At 44.4% G+C, this 23,188-nt stretch overlaps 1 protein-coding gene across 1 annotated transcript in view; it reads left to right on the top strand.

The window, feature by feature from the left end:
- The first annotated feature begins 7,028 nt into the window (after positions 1-7,028).
- The window catches only part of NKAIN3 (sodium/potassium transporting ATPase interacting 3), a 203,798-nt gene continuing 187,638 nt past the window's right edge, over positions 7,029-23,188 (top strand). Inside the window, exon 1 of the mRNA XM_035126230.2 lies at positions 7,029-7,082. Coding sequence (XP_034982121.1) covers positions 7,029-7,082 — 54 coding nt within the window. The remainder of the gene's footprint in view (positions 7,083-23,188) is intronic.

The following is a 23,188-nucleotide window of genomic DNA, read 5'->3' as shown; positions in this document are numbered from 1 at the left end:
CAAAAAGACTGACACTCTTCACCACAATGTGAGAAATCCCTGTAATTTCTTCCCATATTCACCTGTCCTTATAAACACATTGCTATACACCGAAACAACTAAACCCACATCAAACCTTTTCATTGAAAAACCAACCATATTTTTTTTAAAATATGGTTGCAGTCTGTATCAGGGAGGGAAATTGTTTAGGGGGAAGATGCAGAGACACAAGAAACTGATTTATACCAAGTCCTGTATACCTGAAGGAGACTCTTTGCCCCCCACTGTTCAGCCCAGACACTGAGATCCAGCTCCGAGGGCCTTCTGGTGGTTCCCTCTCTGCAAGAAGTGAAGCTACAGGAAACCAGGCAGAGGGCCTTCTTGGTAGTTGCGCCCACCCTGTGGAACACACTCCCTCCCATCAGATGTCAAGGAAATAAACAACTATCTAACTTTTCTAAAAGTCATATGAAGGCAGCCCTGTATAGGGAAGCTTTTAATGGCTGGTTTTTTACTATGCTTAATGAGTTTAACTCAGGCACCCCCAAACTCGGCCCTCCAGATGTTTTGGGACTGCAACTCCCATAATCCCTAGCTAACAGGACCAGTGGTCAGGGATGATGGGAATTGTAGTCCCAAAACATCTGGAGGGCCGAGTTTGGGGGTGCCTGGTTTAACTTGTTGGAAGCCACCCAGTCAGATGGGCGACATATAAATTATCACCACCATCATCTTAGTATTGTTGACATTACTGGCATTGGCTCTCCAGAATTTCAGACTTGGGATGTTTCTCACCCTACCTGGAGACACTGGTGATTGAACTTGGGACTGCTGGTGTTACAAAGCAAGTGCTCTTCCAGTGAGCTTACAGGTAACATCTGTAGTTGGCTATGTGTACTGTAACAACTCTGGACAGGATTCACCGCTTAGCAGAAGCCCTGTGCAAGGTTGAGTAGAAGAATGAGGTAAGCTGCCAGAGAAGCAACAGCTGAGCTATATTTACTAGATACTGTGATGCTCTTGAGGAAGACCACTTGCAGACCATTATGGGACTGTCTTAATGCCCAGGGAGGGACGACACCTAACTGTAACACATAATCCCTAATAAATTTATTTCTAGTTTGCAGTCAGCTTCTAGACATCCCTGGCTTATTTTCCTTATAGGGAAAGCCCAGACTCATCATTAGACTGAACAACTATGTGCAGTACATGAAAACAAATTTGCTTGACAAATGGCCGCATTCCCGAGAAATGTGCTGACATCAAAATGCTTGTATTTTGCATTGAGAATTTTATGTAAATGTATGCTTTCCCATTAAATGCCTAATTCTGGTGTGCTTCTTTCTGGCTGCATGGCAGTGGACCTTGGAGAAATTCCAAGCTGTGTGCACTTTATATTACAGCATATGCCTTCCAAGGAATTAATATAATTAGTGTAAATACTACTGAAATAAACAAAAAAAATTCTTCTCTAAGTTCTTGTTGGAGAAGGAAAAAAGGCATACATCTGAATCGATAGAGTGGTGCTGCATTATTTGAATTAATTGCAATTTCACACTGGCAGTTGCAAGACTCTCTTTGGGTGCATAGGAATCGGCTAAACTTCTGACTGTTGGATCGATTCTTGGTATCCCTGAGACTCTCTCAAGTTCTGCCATATTGAGTCAGATTGCCTGAATCTTTTAAGTGCTAACTTCTGCTCACTGCTACTTTGTATGGCTGCGGTTTCTTGTGAAGTTTTTTCTCCATATAAATATAAAACAGGTCCGTGGGGGGAGGGAGAGTGTTTTTTAAAAAAACAAACAAATAAAAGAGCTACATTTGTTTTTGTTGTGCTCAGTTACAGAAATTGAATGATGAAAATATATTTATTTCAGAGTGACATATAATTATGTACTTCAAGTTTACTCTGTCTGTTTTAAATTACTTTATGCAAAACTCATTTCAGAGATTGGATAGAGTGTAAAAGTGAAATTATCTTATGTATACATCATTATACTCTACCTTCCACTCCTAATGATAATTTGTAGATGCTTTAGAAAACATTTATTCCAGGGAAAGCGGTGTGTTTGTGTGTGTGTGTGTGTGTGTGTGTGTGTGTGTGTGTATAGCTGGCTATTTCTCATGTTGCAATCTCCCTTGAAGGAAAGAAAAGTAGCAAAATATAAAAAATATAATCAAAATAGATACAAAGATGCAGTTGAATTGTACCTGACTTTTGTTTGTAGCTGGATAATGAGGAAAGGCACAATATCTTCTCTGTGCATGCATGGTTGTAGAAGAGCTAATGGATTTTGAGGTTTTGGAGATGAGGGATTTGAAGGTGATTGCTTCTTATGAAGTTGGGAAAGTTTGTAGTTTTAAAATGAAGTAATTAGTGCAGCAGACACTGATGATTTCCTGAGCTGGAAAGTTCCTGATACCTTTTGCATGTCTGCTTATTATGGCTGTCAAACTGTAGATCTGTATCTAAACGACAGTACAGTATTGGATTTTGAGAGCCGATGGAAAGAACCTATCATAGAATTATTAAGGTACACCTCTGCCAGTAATATTTGTATAAGTTGCAGTTTTATATAGCTTTTCTTCATGTCACTTTTATGGGGTAGGCTTCTGTGTCCACATGAAAAGGGTGTGGAAAGCAGTGTTATTTAGTCTATTTTATCCTGTGAACTACCTTGAGACCTGTGGGTATAGGGCAGTATATAAATTTAATAAACAAAATAAAATATAAAATAAAATATTTGCACAGGGCAGGTGAGCAGAGAACCATATTTATCAGCTCATTTGACCATTCAGGTTGTAGAAAGGGTCTTCTGTACCTGATCTTCCCCTGCAAAAAAAGCAGCCTTTCACCATCACTATCACAGAGTGGCAGCTTAGCAGCATTTAATTTCCCTCCTCCCTTCCATTTTTAATCTTCTCCATCATTCCCTACTCCTCATACCATTTGTCCCTGGTGATGGTCTTAAATGCAATGCATAACATAAGTCAGTGCTTCTCAAACTCTCTGATGTGGTGGACTGGCAATTCCTCCCCCTGCCCCAATGTGCCAGGGACTGGTACCATCTTTGGTCCCTGAAGCATCCCACCCAACCTGGGCTGGGTGGAGTCAGCAGAGACCAACAGCTGATGACTTGGTGGCTGGCACTGGTCTGTGGATCATCACTTTGTTTTAAGGGTGGCATAAATGAAGGCCAGTGTGCTGGAGTCTCATAATTTTGCAATCAAACTGTCACCCCCAACATAAGAAAAGCCCTGCTGGATCAGGCCAAAGATGCTCATCTATTATCCTATTCCCACAGTGGTCAACCAGAGGCCTATGGGAAACCCACAAGCAGGACATAAGCACAACAGTATTATCTCAACTTGTGGTTCCTAGGAAGTGAGATTCAGAGGCACACAGTCCCCAACTGCAGAGGTAGACCATAGCTATCTCATTTAGTAGCCACTGATAGCCTTGTCTTCCATGAATTTGTCTAATCCTCTTTGAAAGCCATCCAAGTTGGTGGTCATCATTGCCTCTTGCGGGAGCCAATTCTAAAGTTTAAATATGTGCTGTATGAAGTAGTTTCTTTTGTCTGTCCTGAATCTGGATGGCCCTGAGCTCAGGTATTATGAGCAGTGGCTGAGGAAGGGGGTGTGTGGTGGGTGCAGGCCGCCCTGGGTGTCATCACTGAGGGGGGTGACAAAATGGCAAAAATATGTGTTTTAAAAACAAATAAAAATTTGGGCTCACGACACTTTTTTTGAAATAAAAAACAACAACTCCTGCACCCACCACCCACCCCTTCCTATGCCACTGGAGTTAGGTGAGGCAGTGTCAGCTGCGTCCCATTGCTGACAGAGGGGGAGAGCATGGAGAGACAGGAGGAGGTAATTAGGCAGGAATGTGGAATGAGGGAGGAGCAGCCTAGTTGCAGTAGAAGCCTGAGCTCCAAGAATAAGGAGAAAGAAGGGGGGAGTTCAAGGGAGAAGACACACAGACTGACAGTCTAAGTTCCGAGAAAGGGCCACCGGAAATAGCCCATCCCATGACACATAGGCGCACAAGAATTAATGAGAGGTGTGAACAGGAAAGGAAGTGAAAGTTGGGCTTTAAATGTGGGAAGAGGAAGGGGTGGAAATCAGACTTGGCAACAGCTAATTTGGAAGCAGACGCTGAGTGACTGAGCGATTTGTGTGTTTTGAGCAATAAACCTGAGTTAATTACTGCCGGAGTTGTCTCACTTCTGTGGGAGAGACCCAACCATTACAGGCGGGGGGCACCGGGTGCCACACCGTGGGGCCTGCAGCATGCCTGAGGGCGAGGCGGTGGGCGGACTGCCTGCTTTTTTGAGCAGCGCGAGGCTTGCGTCTGCCCACCCCCTCAGCCACCCTACAGCTGAGGGGAAGGCTGTGGAGAGGCTCCACGCAGTGTACCCTGCCTTGGCTCGCCCCACCCCCATGGGCGGCTCGCCCCACCCCCGGCTTCACTACACCGGGCACCCGAGCGGCTAGCTATGCCACTGATTATGAGAGAGAGATAAAAATGTCTCCCTATCCACTTTCTTCACACCATGCAAAACTTCTATATTGTGTTCTAAAGCTACTAGAATATGGTGGAAAAGCTTCTGCTCACTTCAATGGATTGAGGTTCAGGCTCTCGGGGCTGTGACTCAGGCAGGAGAGGTTGTCACCCCATATCTTTTTATGTAGGCATTTGATTTGGCAGCAGTCCGATTCATTTTACCCTTGCCAAATTAAATTATTCATTGGGCTAAGCCCTTCTCCCCAGGGGTCTTTTCAAAACTCAACACGGGAACCTGTGATCTGTCTGGTGGTGACGGCACAAAGGCGTTGCCATGGAAAAATTCCCAACTTCCCATCTCACTCTCCTCCTCCCCCTAAATGGCTAAAGAGAAGGAGTTATGAATCTGAGCACCAGCCCAGAGCATCCAGACGGGACAACAGAATAATTAGTTCAGAGGAATGAAAGGACAGCGAAGGCAATTACTGAGAGAGAGGATTTTGCAGCACATATTTGAAACTCTAAAATTGATAGGGTTGCCAAGGAACCATAGACCATCTAGAGCCCATACCCATCCAAGCATTGAACTGCAGGCACACAACACATCACATCAGCCTCTGTATAGATTTAGCCACCTTATCTGGTTTACAGCATATCACACATAAAAACGTGAGCAAACAGTTCCCAGAGGTATCTGCCCCCAGAAGTTTATTTCAGTTTGGTGTATTAAATTAATTGATTGCTTCTCACAACCAGCTGAAGTCCCAAAGCGATTTACAGGACAAGAAATAAAATTAAGGAAGGAAAACATATAACCAAGCATTTGTTAAAGCAGTAACAATGCAATACGTAGGCATATAGGACAGCGATGTTGTTGTTTTAATCATCTAAAAAGATAAAAGTATCCTCCACCACCCAACCCAAGAATGAATACCAAACAGCCACGTCATAGGACTGATTATGAGGGGTGGGGGCCAGGACTTACTTGGCCCACCCTAATATTTTATTCTTGAGAGTCCCATGGACTGCAAGAAGATCAAACCTATCCATTCTGAAGGAAATCAGCCCTGAGTGCTCACTGGAAGGACAGATCCTGAAGCTGAGGCTCCAATACTATGGCCACCTCATGAGAAGAGAAGACTCCCTGGAAAAGACCCTGATGTTGGGAAAGATGGAGGGCACAAGGAGAAGGGGACGACAGAGGAGGAGATGGCTGGACAGTGTTCTCGAAGCTACGAACATGAGTTTGACCAAACTGCGGGAGGCAGTGCAAGACAGGAGTGCCAGTTTTGTACTATAAAGATTGCCACACTTTCCCTGCATTTGGAGGCTCATGTTAGAAGTTGATCTTCTAATATTCTCTGGCTGAAGATGAATTCCTAGACACACTTTCCTGGGAGAAAGTGCCATTGAAGTCAATTACCCTTACTTCTGAGTAGGCAGGCATAGGATTGCACTGCTGAGTGACGCAATTTATATACCGGTATCTCTGAAACAAAACCACGCCGTCCTACAAAGTACAGGCTGGGCCGAGAGAATGATGAGAGCTACTTTTCACATCCCTGCTCATTCACACTTGGTTTTTTGTTTTTTGTTTTTAATGCTGTATACTGTCCAAGACGCCTTCATTCCTTCCTTCCTTTTCTCCTCGCGGGTAAAGGGCGGGAGCGCCCCGCCCCTCGCGCCCCGCCCCTCACTCTTCCTCCGAGCCAATCAGGCTCTCTTCTTCTCCACGCCGTTCAACTTTCCCGGGGAGAGCCGCGGTCGGCGCGAGCGCTTGTTCGGAGCCTGGGAGGAGCAGCGCGCCAATCACGCCGGCTTCCCCGCGCGCACCTCGGTGGTCCCTTTAGCTCCTCGCGTCGGAGACCAATTGAACCTTGCGCCCCCTGCGGCTGCGAGGCGCGAGAGTCCCGGCAGCGGCTCCTGCCTCTTCCCTCGGAGACCCTAAACTGAAGAAGCCCCGCCTCGAGCGGACCGTCTCCTCGCCCCTCGCTCGACAATAGCCCCCCTCGAGGAGGCGAGCGTCCCTCGCCATTTGCCAGCTGCCCGCCGAGGCGCCACAAACCTGCTCTCGGCTCCCCTCACTCACTGGGCACCTGCTGCTCAGCCATTCCCGCTTCTTCACCCGCGGAACCATTGACAATTCCGACTCCCACCCCCGCCGCCGGCGCCTCAGTTCCGAAGTCCCATTCATAGGCTGGTTTTCCAGAGGCGCGCGCGCGTCGCCGGCCCCGGCAGCAGCCCCACGCCCACCTTCCCGCAGCTTTCGCCAGCGCCGGATGCTTCGCTCGGCGGCGGCCAGGCTGCCCTCCTGAACGCCTTCGCCGGGGCTGAGACGGAGGGGACGACCGCCGCCTCTTCCTAGCGTTCTTCTTCTTCCTCCTCCTCCTTCTCCTGTGAGGCGCGAACAAAGGGATTTGGCCGGCGCACGAGGCGAGGGCGGCGAGGGGCTCCGTCCGAATGTGGTGAGAGCGAGGCGGCGCTCGAGGAAGGCAGGAGCGGCGCTGCCGGCCGGCGTCTCGCCCACTTGCCTTCCACCATGGGCTGCTGCTCGGGGCGCTGCACGCTGATCTTCCTCTGCACGCTGCAGCTGGTGAGTAGCTGCCCTTTGGCGAAGGGCTGAGCAGGCTCGCGGGGACGATGGTGACCCTCTCGCTCTTGGAGTTTCTCGTCCCTCTTCTCTCTTCCCACCCACCCACCCAGGTCTAGTATTGATTTCCCCTTGAATCCCGTCCGCCCTGCAGCCCAGATGAGACGGATCCCCCTGCAAGCTGCAGCTGGAGAGCTGATCTGCCTCGCGCTCCGCAAGCAGCGTCAACTCTCCCTGCAACTGACCCTGTGTGAGGCTGGCAAGCCCAGCTTCGTAGCAGCTGTCCCAGGTGTGGGTGGCAGCTCCCTTCCCAGCCCCTCCTCCTGCTAGCTGGCCTCGCTTTGGCCGGGGAGCTGTGAAGCCCGTCCGGCAGCGCGAACCCTTTCCCAGAAGGTCAATGACAGCTGCCGAGGGAGGGGGTCGCGGCGCCCGGCGCTCTCTCGCGCTTGGCGGACTCGCTTGATTCTCCCGTGCATGTCGGAGTTGCCTCGCAGGATCTCTCCCTGGAGCCACACGTCTCTTTTGCAGCTGCCACGGCCTCCCTCCGCCCTCAGCAAGAGTTGTGAGGACCGAGGGCCTTTTCATGCCGCGTGGATCATAAAGCTTTTCCTTCGCCTAGGGAATAACGATTTCTAGAAAAGCCACTGCGTGTTGCCCATAAGATCAAAAGCAATGCCAGTTCTGGTGCTCATTGCGCTTAGAGTTAGACAGTGTGTATATATTTGCAAGTAGTCAATTGTGTTTGCTACGAAGTATGCTAGGTCCCCCCCCCCGTTTTTATGTTCATTGGATTATGGTGCTTTCCCATTGTAAAGGAGGACTCCAGGTAATGCTGTCTAATTCCCCACCCATCCCCCTTTTTTTGATCTCTTGTGTACCTTTTTTCTGTTCCTGCACATCCTGCACTTTGAAGGTGGATTCTCATTCTGGCTTCATTTCAAGGCAGTTTGAAGTGTCTGTCTGGCATGAGGAAGAGATTTCCTCTCTCCCATGCAGAGTGCTTAAATCAGATATTTAAATGTTGCACAGTTCTATGGAAACCTTGTTTGTTCCCGTTGTATCAACTTGACAACTGGGTATTAAAACCACTTCATGATCAATGTGAGGTCAAGGTGTTCCGGAAGCACCTGATGGGGGGTACTGCATGCCTTTTGATGGCTTTGTGGCTCAAATATGAAATCTTACCTCTGCTCACAGCTGAGACATGTTCCTCCCCCTTCTGAAGTTGCAATTTGTAGCATCAGTTAAAGGCTGTTGTCAAAGGGCTGCTTTTGTTTGGGTTTGACACTTGGTTTTCATGTTATCAAGAGCCACTCCTTTGTTTCTTTCAAATGAAATAAAATGAAGAGTTTTCTGTGTATTGGTAGCAGTTGGTAGCACCACTGAGATGAATATTTTGCTCTAGGTCCACTGTGGCTGCATGGCAAAGGGCCTGGTTTATGCTTTATGGTGCATACAATCTCACCCTTTGGTTTGCCCTGACTGTGTGTGCGCGCGCCTCTGTGGCATATAACTTCATTTCTACTTGTTGGGGTTCCATTCCTTGTTGAAGCTGATATATAACTATTCCAGTGCAAATAGCTGTTGGAAGATTTGACTCTGAACTCAGACCCATTGAGATGGAAAGGGACTACAGCTCAGTGGTAGAACATCTGCTCTGCATGGAGGAGGTCCCAAGCCCCATTGCTCGAGCAGATAGAGGTGGGAGAGAACCTTGCTTAAAACCCTGAAGACATTGTCAGTGCAGAAGGTGCAAAGCTCAATGGACCCAATGCTCTGGCTCCATGCAAGGCAGCTTCCTATGTCCCTAATGGGGCTTACTCCCATTTCAGTTGGTAGAATTGCAGCCTAAAAGAGCATGGCTCCTTCCACGGTTTATTGGTCTTTAGTTGTTGTGGATATCTTGTGATTCAACCTATGACAATGCTGGCTGGGAGTTGGAGTCCAGCAACATTTGGAGGGCTACAGGTTCCCCATCCCTGTTGCAGAATATTGTTTCAGTTCTATTAACTTGATAGCTTGTGTGGTTCTTCTCTTGATAATAGGCAGGGGCTAATAAGGTTCAAGTGCTTGCTCTGGAAGAAATAGGCAGGGTCAAGGCAACAAAAGCAGAGTGTTTCATGAGTTTTTGTTGTGGCACAGCATAATGTCCTTGTGGAATAATCACATGATATGTTTTGATCTAATTTTTAGAAGTTCTATTGAATATTGTTTTGTATTGATTCTGTTTAACTGCTTGTATACATACATATACATATATCATATTAAACATATATCATATTAAACAGCATAAAAATATACAGATAAATTACAGAAATTGATTGGTGATAACTGTGCTTTCCCTAAATGGCTCCTGTTGTACTTGTACTGCCAGTAGGTGGTTTGTTTATCTCTGATTATTATTACCGTAATTCTTCAGTAGTGGCTGGAGCTGTTTCTGAGATGCCCTGGATGTTGTCATAAAATGGAATGAATTGTACAGCAGTGTTAGAAACCCAGATGCACAAGCTAGGGGACAAATGACACCTTAAGCCTTGGTTACAGTTGCTACAACAGAATGCCTGTTTGCCAGGGGGGTTGGACTAGATGACCCTCAGAATCCCTTCCAACGCAACAAAATCGTTGACAATGTAGATGAAGAAGATTCTTTTTAAAAAGTACACAGTTTTATGTGACTATTAGAAACAAAAATATGTAGACATCACCTGGACATTCAGGCAGTTTGCCATTCTTTGTAAACACAGAGTTGCCAAATGTGTATTGGGCAAGTGTGCCACTTGGCTGTGTGCAACTCACAGCTCCATGGGTAATGTATATTTAAAAAATGATAATACAGTATAGGCTTTTCTGTTGTCTGGAATGGAAATAACTTCAAACCAGTTTTAAGAAGTACAATTGCCCTCCCATTGAGAACTCTGTACTCAGACTGCATCATACTAAACTACAGTGCAATGTAAGGACAAGAAGAATATAATTTCTAATGTGATAACCAACTTTATTTCAGCATGATTCTGTTGCTCCAGTTCTACATTTCCCTCCTTTTGGTTTTAACAAGCCCCAACTCTATAATTTTCCTTTTAAGTTATGCGGAGAATGAGAAAACAATGTCTCCATTCACATGTAGTAGTAAAATAGTTCCCTTGCTGCTTTCATATCTATTATCTTCACATTATAGGCATATGTGGGTGGAAAGTGTATCTAAGCTGTTGGAAGTGAATGCAAATGGAGTGGTAAATTATCTAAACCAGAGCTCCTCAAATCATGGTCCACAGAGACTACTGGTCTGTAGGATCAAGTCTCTTTTGACAGGACTGAATTTATCGAACAGGCTAACAAGAACTTGAACTAGGGCCTGTGATTTTCATAATATAATGCTGGTGCTGTCTAATATTTTTCTCATTAAAAACTACCATTTAAAGAGGCCTTTCTACGGTAAGTAGTCTGGGATAGGATTGACGGTTTTCATAATATTGCACTTTTTAAATGTAAGTGTTGGTGCTGAATAAAAAGAAGTTTATTAAGTGGTCTGCCAAGACCCACAACAATTTTCAAGTAGGGATGGGAATTGAGATCAGCTGCTCTAAACCTTCATTTCTCCAACTGTGTAGTGGTTTTGGGACTGTGCATAGGTACAAATGAGAAATGTTATAGTCATTTAGGGCATAATTTTAAAAGTCACCTTGCTACTTCAAAGACAATATTAATCTAGATGTTTGTGTTTGGTAACAGAGTGTAAAAAACCAACCACAACAGTTGTTTTAATATCAACCCAAATGTCAACATCAATTTGTGTGATTTGGAAGAGGGCATATCAGAAATCAAGAATTGGAGGTGAAGTGGCAAATCTCAGTCATGACTAAGGAGCACAGTACTACTGCCTTGGGCCATTTGTAAGTTGTATAGTATAGTGTATAGATAATACTAGAATTCCTAGCACATGTCAGCTTCATGTGTCCCACAGAGGCTGTATCTGCAGATTGCCCAATTTCACCTTGCCACCTGCTCCCCACCCTAGTCTGCCAAAGCATCTCTTTCCTGGGCTGAAGGCAGTGCAGCTCCCATGGGAAGTGAGGCACACGAGCGACACACACACACTCTCTGTTGTGTTTTCTCATCACAGTTTCACTCCCTTTAGCCCACCATGCAGCTGCTTGATGGGTTGTGGGGATCTTGATTGTCAGTGTACCAGTCATCCGGGAAGGGGTGTGTGCGCGAAGGGATTGCCCTCTATTGTGTGCAAGCACATGAGCCCACCACAGGCCTTGAGCCTCTGACCTAGCACCTTCTTTTGCTCTCAGCTAATTATTTGGTACATACAACAGCTGGGTATGGTTTCCCCTGCATTTGCTCAGCGCAGGGTTGATGTATCTTTTTGCTCTTCCTCTCTTTTCTATCTGAAAAGTCCAGTTCAATACATGCAAATGCACTGAAAAAGAAAAATGTTGATGACAACCTACAAAAAGTACTGTAGAAATAGGAGTTCTTGGTGCAATCAGGAAATCAAAAGAAAAGGTTCCAAGAACTCGGGCCAGGAAGGAGATTAATTATGAATTCTTCAAACTGTTTTTTGACCCAGGTGGCGCTGTGGTTAAACCACTGAGCCTAGGGCTTGCTGATCAGAAGGTCGGCGGTTCGAATCCCTGTGACGGGGTGAGCTCCCGTTGTTCGGGTCCCAGCTCCTGCCAACCTAGCAGTTCGAAAGCACGTCAAAATGCAAGTAGATAAATAGGAACCACTACAGCGGGAAGGTAAACGGCGTTTCCATGTGCTGCTCTGGTTTTCCAGAAGCGGCTTTGTCATGCTGGCCACATGACCTGGAAGCTATACGCCGGCTCCCTCGGCCAATAATGCGAGATGAGCGTGCAACCCCAGAGTCGGTCACGACTGGACCTAATGGTCAGGGGTCCCTTTACCTTTAATGAGACAAATTCCAGTTGAAATGATTTTCAAATCCAGGACAAGGCCCTGTTTCATTTATTCTTCATCAGCTGGAATATATATTAAAAGATCCTACGTTAGACATATATCTTATAGCATTATGATACATTTTATCATCTCTACATAGAAAATTATACATAGGCAATTATACAGTTTATAACAAACAGAGACAGCTTACCTATAGTTTCATGGTCAAAGTGTACCAATTGTGTTTGCCTAACTTGCTCAATCTGTTTGCATGTGTGAATTAAGCATGTTTCCTTGTCAAATAAAGCTCAGTTCAAATAACTCTTGAAGACAACATTTCTCTTAACATAATTACAAAGTGTTATTTGGATAAATGTTTTAACACCGAGGCTCCTTTACCTCTGTAGGGTAGAAAGCAAAAGCAAATCTTCCTGAGTACCCATCCTTTGCTAAGATTCAGCTAGTAGCCATCCTCTTTCTTTCCAAGCTGGAGTTAATATTCCCCCTCATCTGCCCCCCCCCCGGCATATGGTTTAGACACATAACAGTCCTATGCACATAATGGGACTACTTCTAAGTAGACATGCATAGAGTTATGCTATCAGTTAAGATTGGGGCCACTTGAGGTATTCCGACTATTCCAGGGATGTGGCAAATGTAACCTCTGAATAGACACATCCATATATATATATATATATATATATATATATATATATATATATATATGACAGAAATGTCTTCAATCAACATCTTAAAAATGATGGTTACAGGTAGGTAGCCGTGTTGGTCTGGATCGAAGTAAAATAAAAAAAATTCCTTCAGTAGCACCTTAGTTGGTCTTTAAGGTGCTACTGAAGGAATTTTTTTTATTAAAAATGATGGAAATCGCTGCTTTGTCACTCTGGCTGCATCCGTGGATGGGTTAATTTAGACTTTACATTCCCTTCATGATATCAGGCTCAGAGATGGCTCCTGATGTGTTGTGCAGAGTAAATTGCTATAGTCAACCTTCTGTGTTGCAAATTGCTGTGGGAAGCACCCCTTTGGACCAGGGTGTCTTTAAGTGCAAATGGTTGTCTGATGGAGGTTATCTGGAGAACTGATTCAAATTTCAGGCTTGTACTCCCAACAGAGGAGGAGGCCAACCTGTATTCCGATGAGAAGCTTTAGACTGCAGGTGGGAATTTGTGTCACTTAATGTTCTCCACACTAAAGAAACAGATATACAGAGTCCTCTACATGGAAAGCAATATGCCAGGGGGAAGAGCTTTCTTCTTGACTTCTAGATTCCAAGACATATTGTATGGAGGAGCTTTTATTCATGAGATCCACCTACCAAAGGTGCTGGCTCCAGGGGGTTGAAGGCACTGTAGACCCCCTCAGTCTTGTTTTTTCAGGGGGGCAGGCTCCCCCATTGTTGGAGCCAGGCACGGTTGGGGTCCCTCAATGTGCTTCAGAAAATGGCACCTTTGTCACAGTCTAAAAAAGCTCAGTTGAGAAATAGGAATTACTCCTGTGTTGTATGTAGGAACTAGATCGGGCATCCCCAAACTGCGGCCCTCCAGATGTTTTGGCCTACAACTCCCATGATCCCTAGCTAACAGGACCAGTGGTCTGGGATGATGGGAATTGTAGTCCAAAACATTTGGAGGGCCGAAGTTTGGGGATGCCTGAAGTAGATCACATTCTTGTTAATTTACATCTAAGTTGCAGAAAAGTGTATATTTTGTAGTGCTGCATTTACAAAAGTAACCTCTCCTTGCTTCTTTTTCAAATAATTTTTGTCACTGAATAATTCACTCCATTGAGGTAATCTTTCTTTACAGTGTAAATTAAATGTATTATTTATATTCATAAATTCAGACACAGCTGTGAATATCTAGGATATTTGACTGTGCTCCCCGTAACAAAAATTTAAATAATTACATTTTTAAAAAATGCAAAGGGCTTCGAGGAAATGTAAGGAGAGTTAATTTTAGACTGTTTGACTTCACTGTCTTGGGAACCTAGAAACAAAATCTGTGTTTTAAAAAATGTATTTTGCCTCCATTCATATATATTATAATGTCTGATTTGAAAACAATAAATATCATTTGACTAAACCATTTCCCTTTTTGGGGGGAAAAACCCACGCCGTTGCCCTAGTTCTGCTAAACTTCAATTAAGTTCAAGAGGAAACAAGGTAGCTTCAACTAGCCCTATGCATGTATATCCTGAAGTAAGTCCTGATGACTTTAGTGGGGCTTCTTCCTGGGTAAGTGTATATACGATTGCAGTGTTCAATCTCATGACTGGATTGAGGCCTCTCTTGTTATACTTATTTTCAATGTCTGTGCTTGTGAGCTGCTTTGAGTTCACCTTTCTGAAAAAAAGTGGCTAATATTACACACACACAATTGCAGTACGTGGGGTTGGTAATTAGCTCACACAAGTGATGTTGGAAGTTCTAGGTCAGTTGATGGTAGATTGTCCATTCCCTGCCTCCCTCCTGTGAAGGGGGTGAAATGTCATGTTGTAGTGTTGCCAGGGTAAGCTCTTGTTCATGACAGAAGGGCAGAGGGCAGCTTAGAGCTGCTCTTTTCAGCAGCAGCTCCATATTTCTTAGAATTTGCAATTCTGCCCAAAGAAGAGTCAAAGCATTTCTGTCCAAAATATGGAAAGTGATTACTCTTGAGATACTTAGTCTTTATTCCATTAAATGGGCATGCGAGCAAGCCCTTCGATGAAATTGTGAATCTGATTGTATCAAAATAATTTAAAGCGTTCTTTTCTCAAGGAGGCACCAGAGAATTTAGAATTATATACTGTTTCTCTGTCCACGAATTGCAATTCCCTATGCCGGAGCAATGCTAGAGGCAATATCACAGTTTTTAGTGTGATCTTCTATTTCCTTTCCTGGCTGCTTGCACTCAGTTATATCCTTATGATCTTGCTAGGAATCTGTGAAACTACCCCCCCCCCCCCCGCAAAGGACCTTTAACACCTTGAGTATATACTTTGGGTGCAGCTCTTCCTCTGCCATTACGTCGCTCATTCTCATTTTAAAGATAGAATTGCTAACATTGCCACTCATATTATGCCTTACTATTTTCTCTAGATGGGGAATTATAGTTAAGATTTATTGCACGTATCTCAGTTCTGCTGTTTATCAACAGAAAATGCACAGAAAATAGGCATTTGCTGAATGCAACGACCCCAGTTAGGGATAATAAAACAAGCCAAATCATAAATTAGATGCTGGAGTTAACATCTGAGAAATGTATAGCATTGCCCAACCCAAACATTTAAACATATCCAGAACAGTCTTGGAGGAGGAGACTATTAGTTCATATTACTAAAGTCATGCTGCATCATATACTATACAGTGAATGTGAAAAGGCTTCCTTTTTAATTTTTTTGCCTGGAATTCGGTAGTTACCAACATGCATGGATTATTTTAACTGTGCCAAACATGTGATTTCCACCAACTAGCTGATTTTAAGGACTATTTTTCCACAGAAGCACAGAATTGTGGATTTGGAAGAGACTACGAGAATAAGCTATTCCAACCCCCCAAAAGTGCAGTGCAGGAATCTGTTACCCAATGTGGGGCTTGAACCCATGACCCTGAGATTAAAAGTCTCATGCTCTACCAACACTATAAATCAAGGCAGTCCCCTTTATTTGAAGAACTCAATTTGGACTTACTGAAATCAATACATATGGGGCAACATGCCAATCAGAACTAGTGTGATACATTTCCCTTATCCTAGAAATAGGGAATCTGTGGCCTTCCATATGTGGGACTCCAACTTCCAGCAGCCCCAGCAGGAATGGCCAGTGGTCAAGGTAGGTGGCAGCTGTAGTTCAGCAACATCTTGGAAAGTCAGTTTCCCCAGCCCTGCTTATATCCATTCACTTGGGATAAAGCCCCATTGAAAGTAGGACTTGCTTCTGAGTAGACACATTTAGGAGTGTTCTGTAAGCTGGACCCTACCTTTTTTTTGCAGAATCTGGTTAGTGGCATTTTCGCCCACAGTGTTGTTTCTTGCCTTATTTTGGGTTTTCAAAAAATGAATGTATGCGGAGGACTCATTTGTTTGTTTGTTTGTTTATTTATTTATTAAATTTATATACCACCCTTCATCCGATGACCACAGGGCAGTTTACAGGGAACCAGGCAGAAGGCCTTCTCGGGGTAGTGGCACCCGCCCTGTGGAATGCCCTCTCATCAGATGTCAAGGAAATAAACAACTGTCTGGCATTTAGAAGACATCTGAAGGCAGCCCTGCTTAAGGAAGTTTTTAATGACTAATGTTTTATTGTATTTTTAATATTTTGTTGGAAGCTGTCCAGAGTGACTGGGGAAACTCAGCCAGATGGGTGGGGTATATATTATTATTATTATTTACAATACATTATAGGTTTGCTGGATGAAGTCCTAATCTGAAGGCTGAGTAGGTCAGCTGGGCTAGTAGTGCTTTTTGAAACAGTGACCTGAACCCCAGGGGTGCAGATAGACCTGGAGCAGCCCGTTTGCAAGTGCAATTCTGTTTTCTTTCATAAATAGCCACACATTATTTCCAGTGTCTCAGGCGCGTCCCCCACCCCACAAAATAATATCCCATGGTTATAAAAAGAACCTGGAACAGAGAGGCTTATAGCCTAATTCTTCGAAGAACTTCCATTTGCAGCTCTTCACTTGAAACAATGGGAAATGGGAATGTTTAGTACTTTTCAGAAGGCACTTAACTACTGTAACCATGCCACTGAATAGGTTGTGTAAGTGCAGGCAATATTAGGTAGGACCATTAGATGAAGTCATTGAACCATCAGGAGGCTGGATGTAGGGGAGGAACAGTGTTTTTTTCTAATCTAAAAATGTTGCGGTTGAGCATACACACTGGGCTCATTCTCTGGGGAAGATTTCTTTCAAACATACCAAGCCTGCCAGCACTACTATCTAGCATTTCACTACTATGAGGGTTTCACTTTGTAATGTTTCACAGATATTGACACCATGCTGCGTATCTTGGGTCATCTATTATTAACATACGAGCAATTTTGCCTGGCTAAAAGTATGTTCTCATTATTCATACTTCTTTTAACCCCCTCTGCTGTTGGAAGACTCCTGCTGCTAACTTCTGCTATATATTTTTATGCCTGGGATACAAAATCATCTTGAATGTACACAAAGCAAGCTCGCTATTGATTTTCCTAGAAGTGTCCCAGATTTTGATCCTATCTGGTCTTGTAATCACAAAAGGCTTATACCTTTACTGCTGTAAACTTGCCTTTGCAAAAAAAAGATAATTTCTGTGTCCACCTGTCAGATTTGTTGCACTCTGCACGCCTAATGGTAAAACAAATATTGAGTGAGGTTTCCCCTGCTATCACTGCAAGCAAGTAAGAACCATTAATAGGTAGTAAGCCCATGCTTTTAAACATCTACAATGAACCTGCTGGGAGAAGTCATTCAGAGGTTTGGGGCTGAAATGTCATCAATGTCCAGATAGCACCCACTCTGCCTTACTTTTTCATCTGCCTGTCCCAAGAGTTCCATGGAACCTTAAAGAGTAATGCATTTATTATGTTCATAGTAGGCTTCATTGCAGTAACAGCAAACTGCTGATCATGTTGTGATTGTGCCAACTGTAATTTCAACATCCTTTTTTTTACATACATGCACTTCTGCCAAGCTAGGTATCCCCCATGCTATACCTGTGCATTTGATTCCCCATTCTACTGCTAAATGACGAACTTTTCATTTATCTCTATTGAATTTATTTAAAACTCTTAATACAACAGTAATATTTTTTTTGGGGGGGGGCAGCCTATCTATGTACCTGGGTCATAGCAGGTGAGGTGCCAAAGAAAAGGCATTCTCTTATGCACATGACAAAAGGGGAAATGCTATTTTAAGAGGATTCCTTCCACTTGCAGCTTTAAAAATACATGTATTAAAAAGGATTGCCAGTTGATTGGTCACAACAAAATATGTTTTGATTAATTAGTCTAGTCAAATCAATTTAGCCATCAGGCAGGAGGGAATATCAGTATCCAAAACAATGTGTCCCTGATTACCAGTTGGTGAGGATCACAAATGAGGAGAATGTGATTGTGCTCATCTTCTGCTTGTGGGCTTTGCATAGGCATTTGGTGAGAACAGAATGCCAACACAGTGGTACCTCGGTTTACAAACACAATTGGTTCCGGAAGTCTGTACTTAACCTGAAGCAAACTTTCCCATTGAAAGTAATGGAAAGTGGATTAATCTGTTCCAGATGGGTCCGCGGAGTACTCAACCTGAAGCATACTTAACCCGAGGTATGAGTGTAATTGGTTCCGGAAGTCCGTACTTAACCTGAAGCAAACTTTCCCATTGAAAGTAATGGAAAGTGGATTAATCCATTCCAGACAGGTCCGGGGAGTACTTAAACTGAAAATACTCAAACCGAGACGTACATAAACCGAGGTATGACTGTACAAGTGGGCCTTTTGGGTTGACCCACTAGGGCCCTCCTTACTTTCTCATCTTTAAATGGCCAGCATTCCCCAAAAAGTCTAAGAAGTCAAAAGGAGAAACCTTTGATTGCTTTTAATAAAGATGTGCCATATATGTATATGTGCCAGTCTTTGAGTGTTAGAATATTATCTGTCACTGACAACTTTGTGGTGAGGGAGCTGGACTTATGAATTATCTTCTTGCTGTTGCATCCAGCCTAGCCTATAATTCTTTTAGAAGCTTTTAGTAGGGCATTTAAAAATCTTTAGGGCTTGGTCATCTTTCAAAAAAATTAAGAGAGCTGAAATGGCAATAGCTGTTTCAGCTCAGCTTCAGATCTTTCTGTTGGGAAAAAAATAAAATACTGTAAAACTGGGCATGTCTGTGACAGAGCTCTTCAGGCTCCCAGATCTTCCTATTGCTCCTATTATGCTGATTCTACTGTTCTTCTTTGGTCTTGTCTCATAGACTACTGAAGTAGATGAAAGTAGATGAAACATATACATTGGAAGTAGGTGTAGGCAGCTAATGCTGTAGTTTTGTTAGAGAGCTTCATTATAAAGAAACCGTGAGAAGTTCTCTGATCCAATCAGAATCTCAGACATAACTTTATAGCTAACATTATTTTTGTCCAGAATCATTATTTAATGATTCCTGCAAGAGCACCAGGTGCTGTATTAGTGACACGCTTAACTTTTCAGCAGGAATTACGAATATTCCTAAGGAAATTCCTGCCTTTCACAGCCAGGAGCTATAGCAGCTTTATCGTAGCTCTATAAAGCTTGTATCACTTCTAGCTGTTAATGGCAGATTTGCTTGTGGATGTTCTTGCTCCCTGCTCCTTCATTGATGACACTGTACAAGGAATAATTGAGATACCACCACACATAGGCACACAGCTTGGGGACTGAAAATGCCTGTCAATCTATGGTTGGTTGTTTTTTTATAGGTTGTTCAGGATTGGAAAGCATTTATTTATTGGATTCATACATCTATAAATGTGTCTAATTTTTTGAAAAATGCATAATTTAGAAAATTTATAGTCACCACAGCTGTCACTTTTTTTGTAATGTATATGCTTCTTTGAAATATATACTTTAAAAAATAGCAATGTATCAAAATATGACTTAGCACATATATGCTCAGGTCCAGAAAAGGAGCGCTTTATGAGGAAGCAGGCCTCTACATGCAGGTTTCTTGCTAGATCAGGAGCCAAACAGCAATGCCAAATCCACTGTGATCTTCATTCACACTCTATGGTGTGGCATTCATTTGCTAATCCATTCTTTACAGCTACTTCATGAGAACTATTTGACATACCTTACCAGGGGTGTCAAACTCAAATTCATCGGGGGCCGCATCAGCAGTTTGGTCACCCTCAAAGGGCCGGTTGTGTCTGTAGGACTATGTGTCCACTCTTTATTATCATAAATTATTGTCACTGCATTCAATTATTACTGTTTTTTGTAATAATGTAAGCTCATTCCCGCCCCACGTGGATCACATTCCTGCGTCGTGGGGTGTGTGGGAGGTGATGTAAACGAGGGAAATTTGAACAAAAGGTGGGGATTGACGGCTTCCGGGGGGGGGGGCTCAACTAAACCTTCGGCAGGAAGGAGAAAGCCACTGCTGGGATTAAAAACCTGCAGATGGAAAGAGGGCTCCCCTCTCCCGCCCTGCACACACCCAAACCCCACTAGGCAGGATGCCACACGCTGCAACCCACCCCATGCTTTGGAGAGGGGCAGGAACATGCGGTGCAGTGCCAACTCCCTGCTTTGCTTTTGCATCCTCCCTCCTCAGCGCCAGAGTCCCTTCCCCTTGCGCTGAGGGAGGGCAGCGGATTTCCCGAGAAGGAAGGCGGCGGCAGCCCCAGCGGACGTGCATCTTCGCCTCAGAGCTGCTCTTCCCCCCACCAGCGCTGTTGTCGTCTTCGCCGCCGCCTCTCCCTACCGGGACTGCAGGCAGAGGAGGCTTGAAAACCTCCCCCCCCAAAAAAATTCCCCTCCCACCTACTCAAACCGCGAGGCGACTCCATCTGGAGCCCTACATCACGAGGGGCTGAGGGGAGGCGGCGGCAGAGCAGGAAGAGCAGGAACCCGTGCCGTCGTCGTCGCCTCCCTCCCGACCGCCCCCCGGGGAGCAGCTCTGCCGGAACTGAGAAGCCAAAGGGCGGATCGGGGGTGGGGGGCAGAGCAAAAGCCAGGCACCCTCCCGAGTGTCTATGAGGAGAAAACGGGGGAAGAGGGAAGAGAAACCTGGCTCCATCAAGAGAGCGGCTGTTGCGCTTCGCCTACTTTCCCCTCAAGCTCACTCCGCGTCCCTTTCGCCCGCTCGCTCGCCCACCTCCCGGATGCAGCCGAGGAGAGGAAGGGAAGTGGCGGGCGGTGGCTCCCCAGTGCCACCTCACTCGCTCTCGGAGACAACAGCAAAGCCCGCCAAAAAAAAATCCAACGCTGCTCCGTCCCGGCACCAACTTTGCCGGTGGCGCCTGTAGGGCTTTCCTACCTCCTCGGCGGGCTTCCTCCTCCTCCTCCTGCATCTCACTTCCCTGTCTGGCCGCTGTGCCACCGCCTCCCTCAGCCTCATTCGAAATTGAAATTCCCTGGCCAAGGCCGTCAGCGCGGCTCCAGCGCCCTGGCCTCCGCCTGCAGCCCCGCCCCCGGTTTTGACCCTCGGCCAATCGCAGGCTCCAGTACTGTCAGCGGGTATTGTCAGCGGCGGCTACGCGGGCCACATGACGAGGTCTGGCGGGCCGGATTAGGCCCCCGGGCCTTGTGTTTGACACCCGTGCCTTAGTCTATGGTCGCTTGGGAGCAAAGCTTTCCAAACTGTGTGTCCTGGGAACGCTCCCCATGCTCCTTCCAGGGCTGGAAAGTGGTTAGTTTAGCCTCTGTTTTGCTAGTAAAACTGAATTACTGTGTTGCAAAAAGAAGTGGAATTGAAGTACTACTGTGTTGAGAAATGATGCATGTCTAAAAAGTGTGTCACCAACATGAAAAGTTCAGAAAGCTTTTAGATATGTTAAGTACTGTAAAATAAAATAAAATAAAATAAAATAGATAAGACCAGGAAATGGTTGGGGGAGAAAGAAAACAGATTAGAAGCAGGGTTCTGTAACTTTGTTGACTTTCTATGTCATCAAATAAGTGAGTGATATCAAAATTACCATTGATGAGTTTCGAATTGTATTTAAAAGAATGTTTTGTATACATTTAGGAGAAAGGTAAATTCCATGTGTCTTGTCAGAGAGAGGTCGTGTTTACACTAGAACATCTAATCTGCCCTCCAACCCCTACTTGCCCAGGTTTATAACTTGCAGCTGCCCACCCCCTCCACGCTTGTCAGTGTCTTTCCACTTAAGTGGCATATGTTATCCTTCACCTACCAGCATGGTTCGTTTTAAAACATAACACACGCAATATTGGTACGTATTGACAGATAACAATCTAATCAGATGCAGGCAGGAAATAAATGCAAACCATGCAATTGCTATGTTGCAGAAATTCTTCAATTACAGATTTTAATGGCTAGATCATGGTTGCCATTTGTTACAGCACATTGGGAAGTAATTATCAATGCTTGAATGGAAACAGAAAATGTACAGGCCGGATTTGAGGTGGGGGGAAGGGGGGAAAGAGAAAACAATAGAAGAAATGAATCAATAATGTTGAGAAAGGAAAAGGAAGCAGCTTTCCAATGCAAATACGATTCTGCATCTCTTATTTACCTATGTTGCCTGATGAAACTACCCAACAGAAGTCCTCTTGCACTGTATATGTGAGGGCGTTCTAGTGGCTTGTGCCTTAAATTTATTCAAGGTCCTGTAGAGAGAATTGCCTGGTAATGCTGAGACTTGGATGAAGCTCATGCGTGCTGCTCCTATTCCCCACTACATACAGGTTTTATATATTAGCTTCCTGAAGGTAGAAAGGTAATGTTAGTGCTAATTGTTGCCACTCTTAATTTTACTATGTTTATCTTGTCTGTATTTGAGCTTTGCATTGTAATATCATGGGCTGTTTCAAAGTGTTTTGGCCTCACTGTTTACAGTCTCTCTCTATAATATATATCTGCCAGCTGAGTATAACACTTCATGCATCTGATCAAGTGGATTGTAGTCCATGAAAGTTTATGATGCAATAACTCTTTTAGTCTCTAAGGTACTGCAAGACTCTTTTTTTTGTTTTTGTTGTAGCAAACTGGCACCGCTACCTCCTCTTGAATGAATGGAGGTTGTGCTTGATGGATTGCATTGTTAACTCTCTTGCTTAACAAGACTGAAGAGTGGAAGTCCTGTAGAAAATTGCACTACGTCTCCATTTGCATGCAGATGATTGATAATGAAGGGACCATCGGCTGTTCAGCTTCCTCATATAGCACATTTGTATTAAGATAATTGAAAAGGCCATCCACTTAAGATATCTGATTGGTATGCTTTGTGTTTATGCAGCTTATACTTCACTGCATTATAAATATTAATGAATTAATCCTCCCATCTCTCTATCAGGCAAGTAAGCATCACAACTGTGCTCCTTTTATAGATGAGAGAAGTGATTTTCTTAAGGCCATCTTTGGTGCTGATGTCAGAGCTGGAGCCTAGGATTTATTAATGGCTGACATTTCTTCCTCATATAACTGGGATGTACCCATCAATGTCTATTAAGCTGACTAGGCTAACAATTATGACCTGGTGTGAACGAGCCTACTTCCTTAATAA

This window comes from Zootoca vivipara, chromosome 8, assembly GCF_963506605.1.
Source record: "Zootoca vivipara chromosome 8, rZooViv1.1, whole genome shotgun sequence".
NCBI lineage: Eukaryota > Metazoa > Chordata > Lepidosauria > Squamata > Lacertidae > Zootoca > Zootoca vivipara.
Note: the sequence above shows the minus strand (reverse complement) of the source record. Positions and strands in the feature narration are given on the sequence as shown.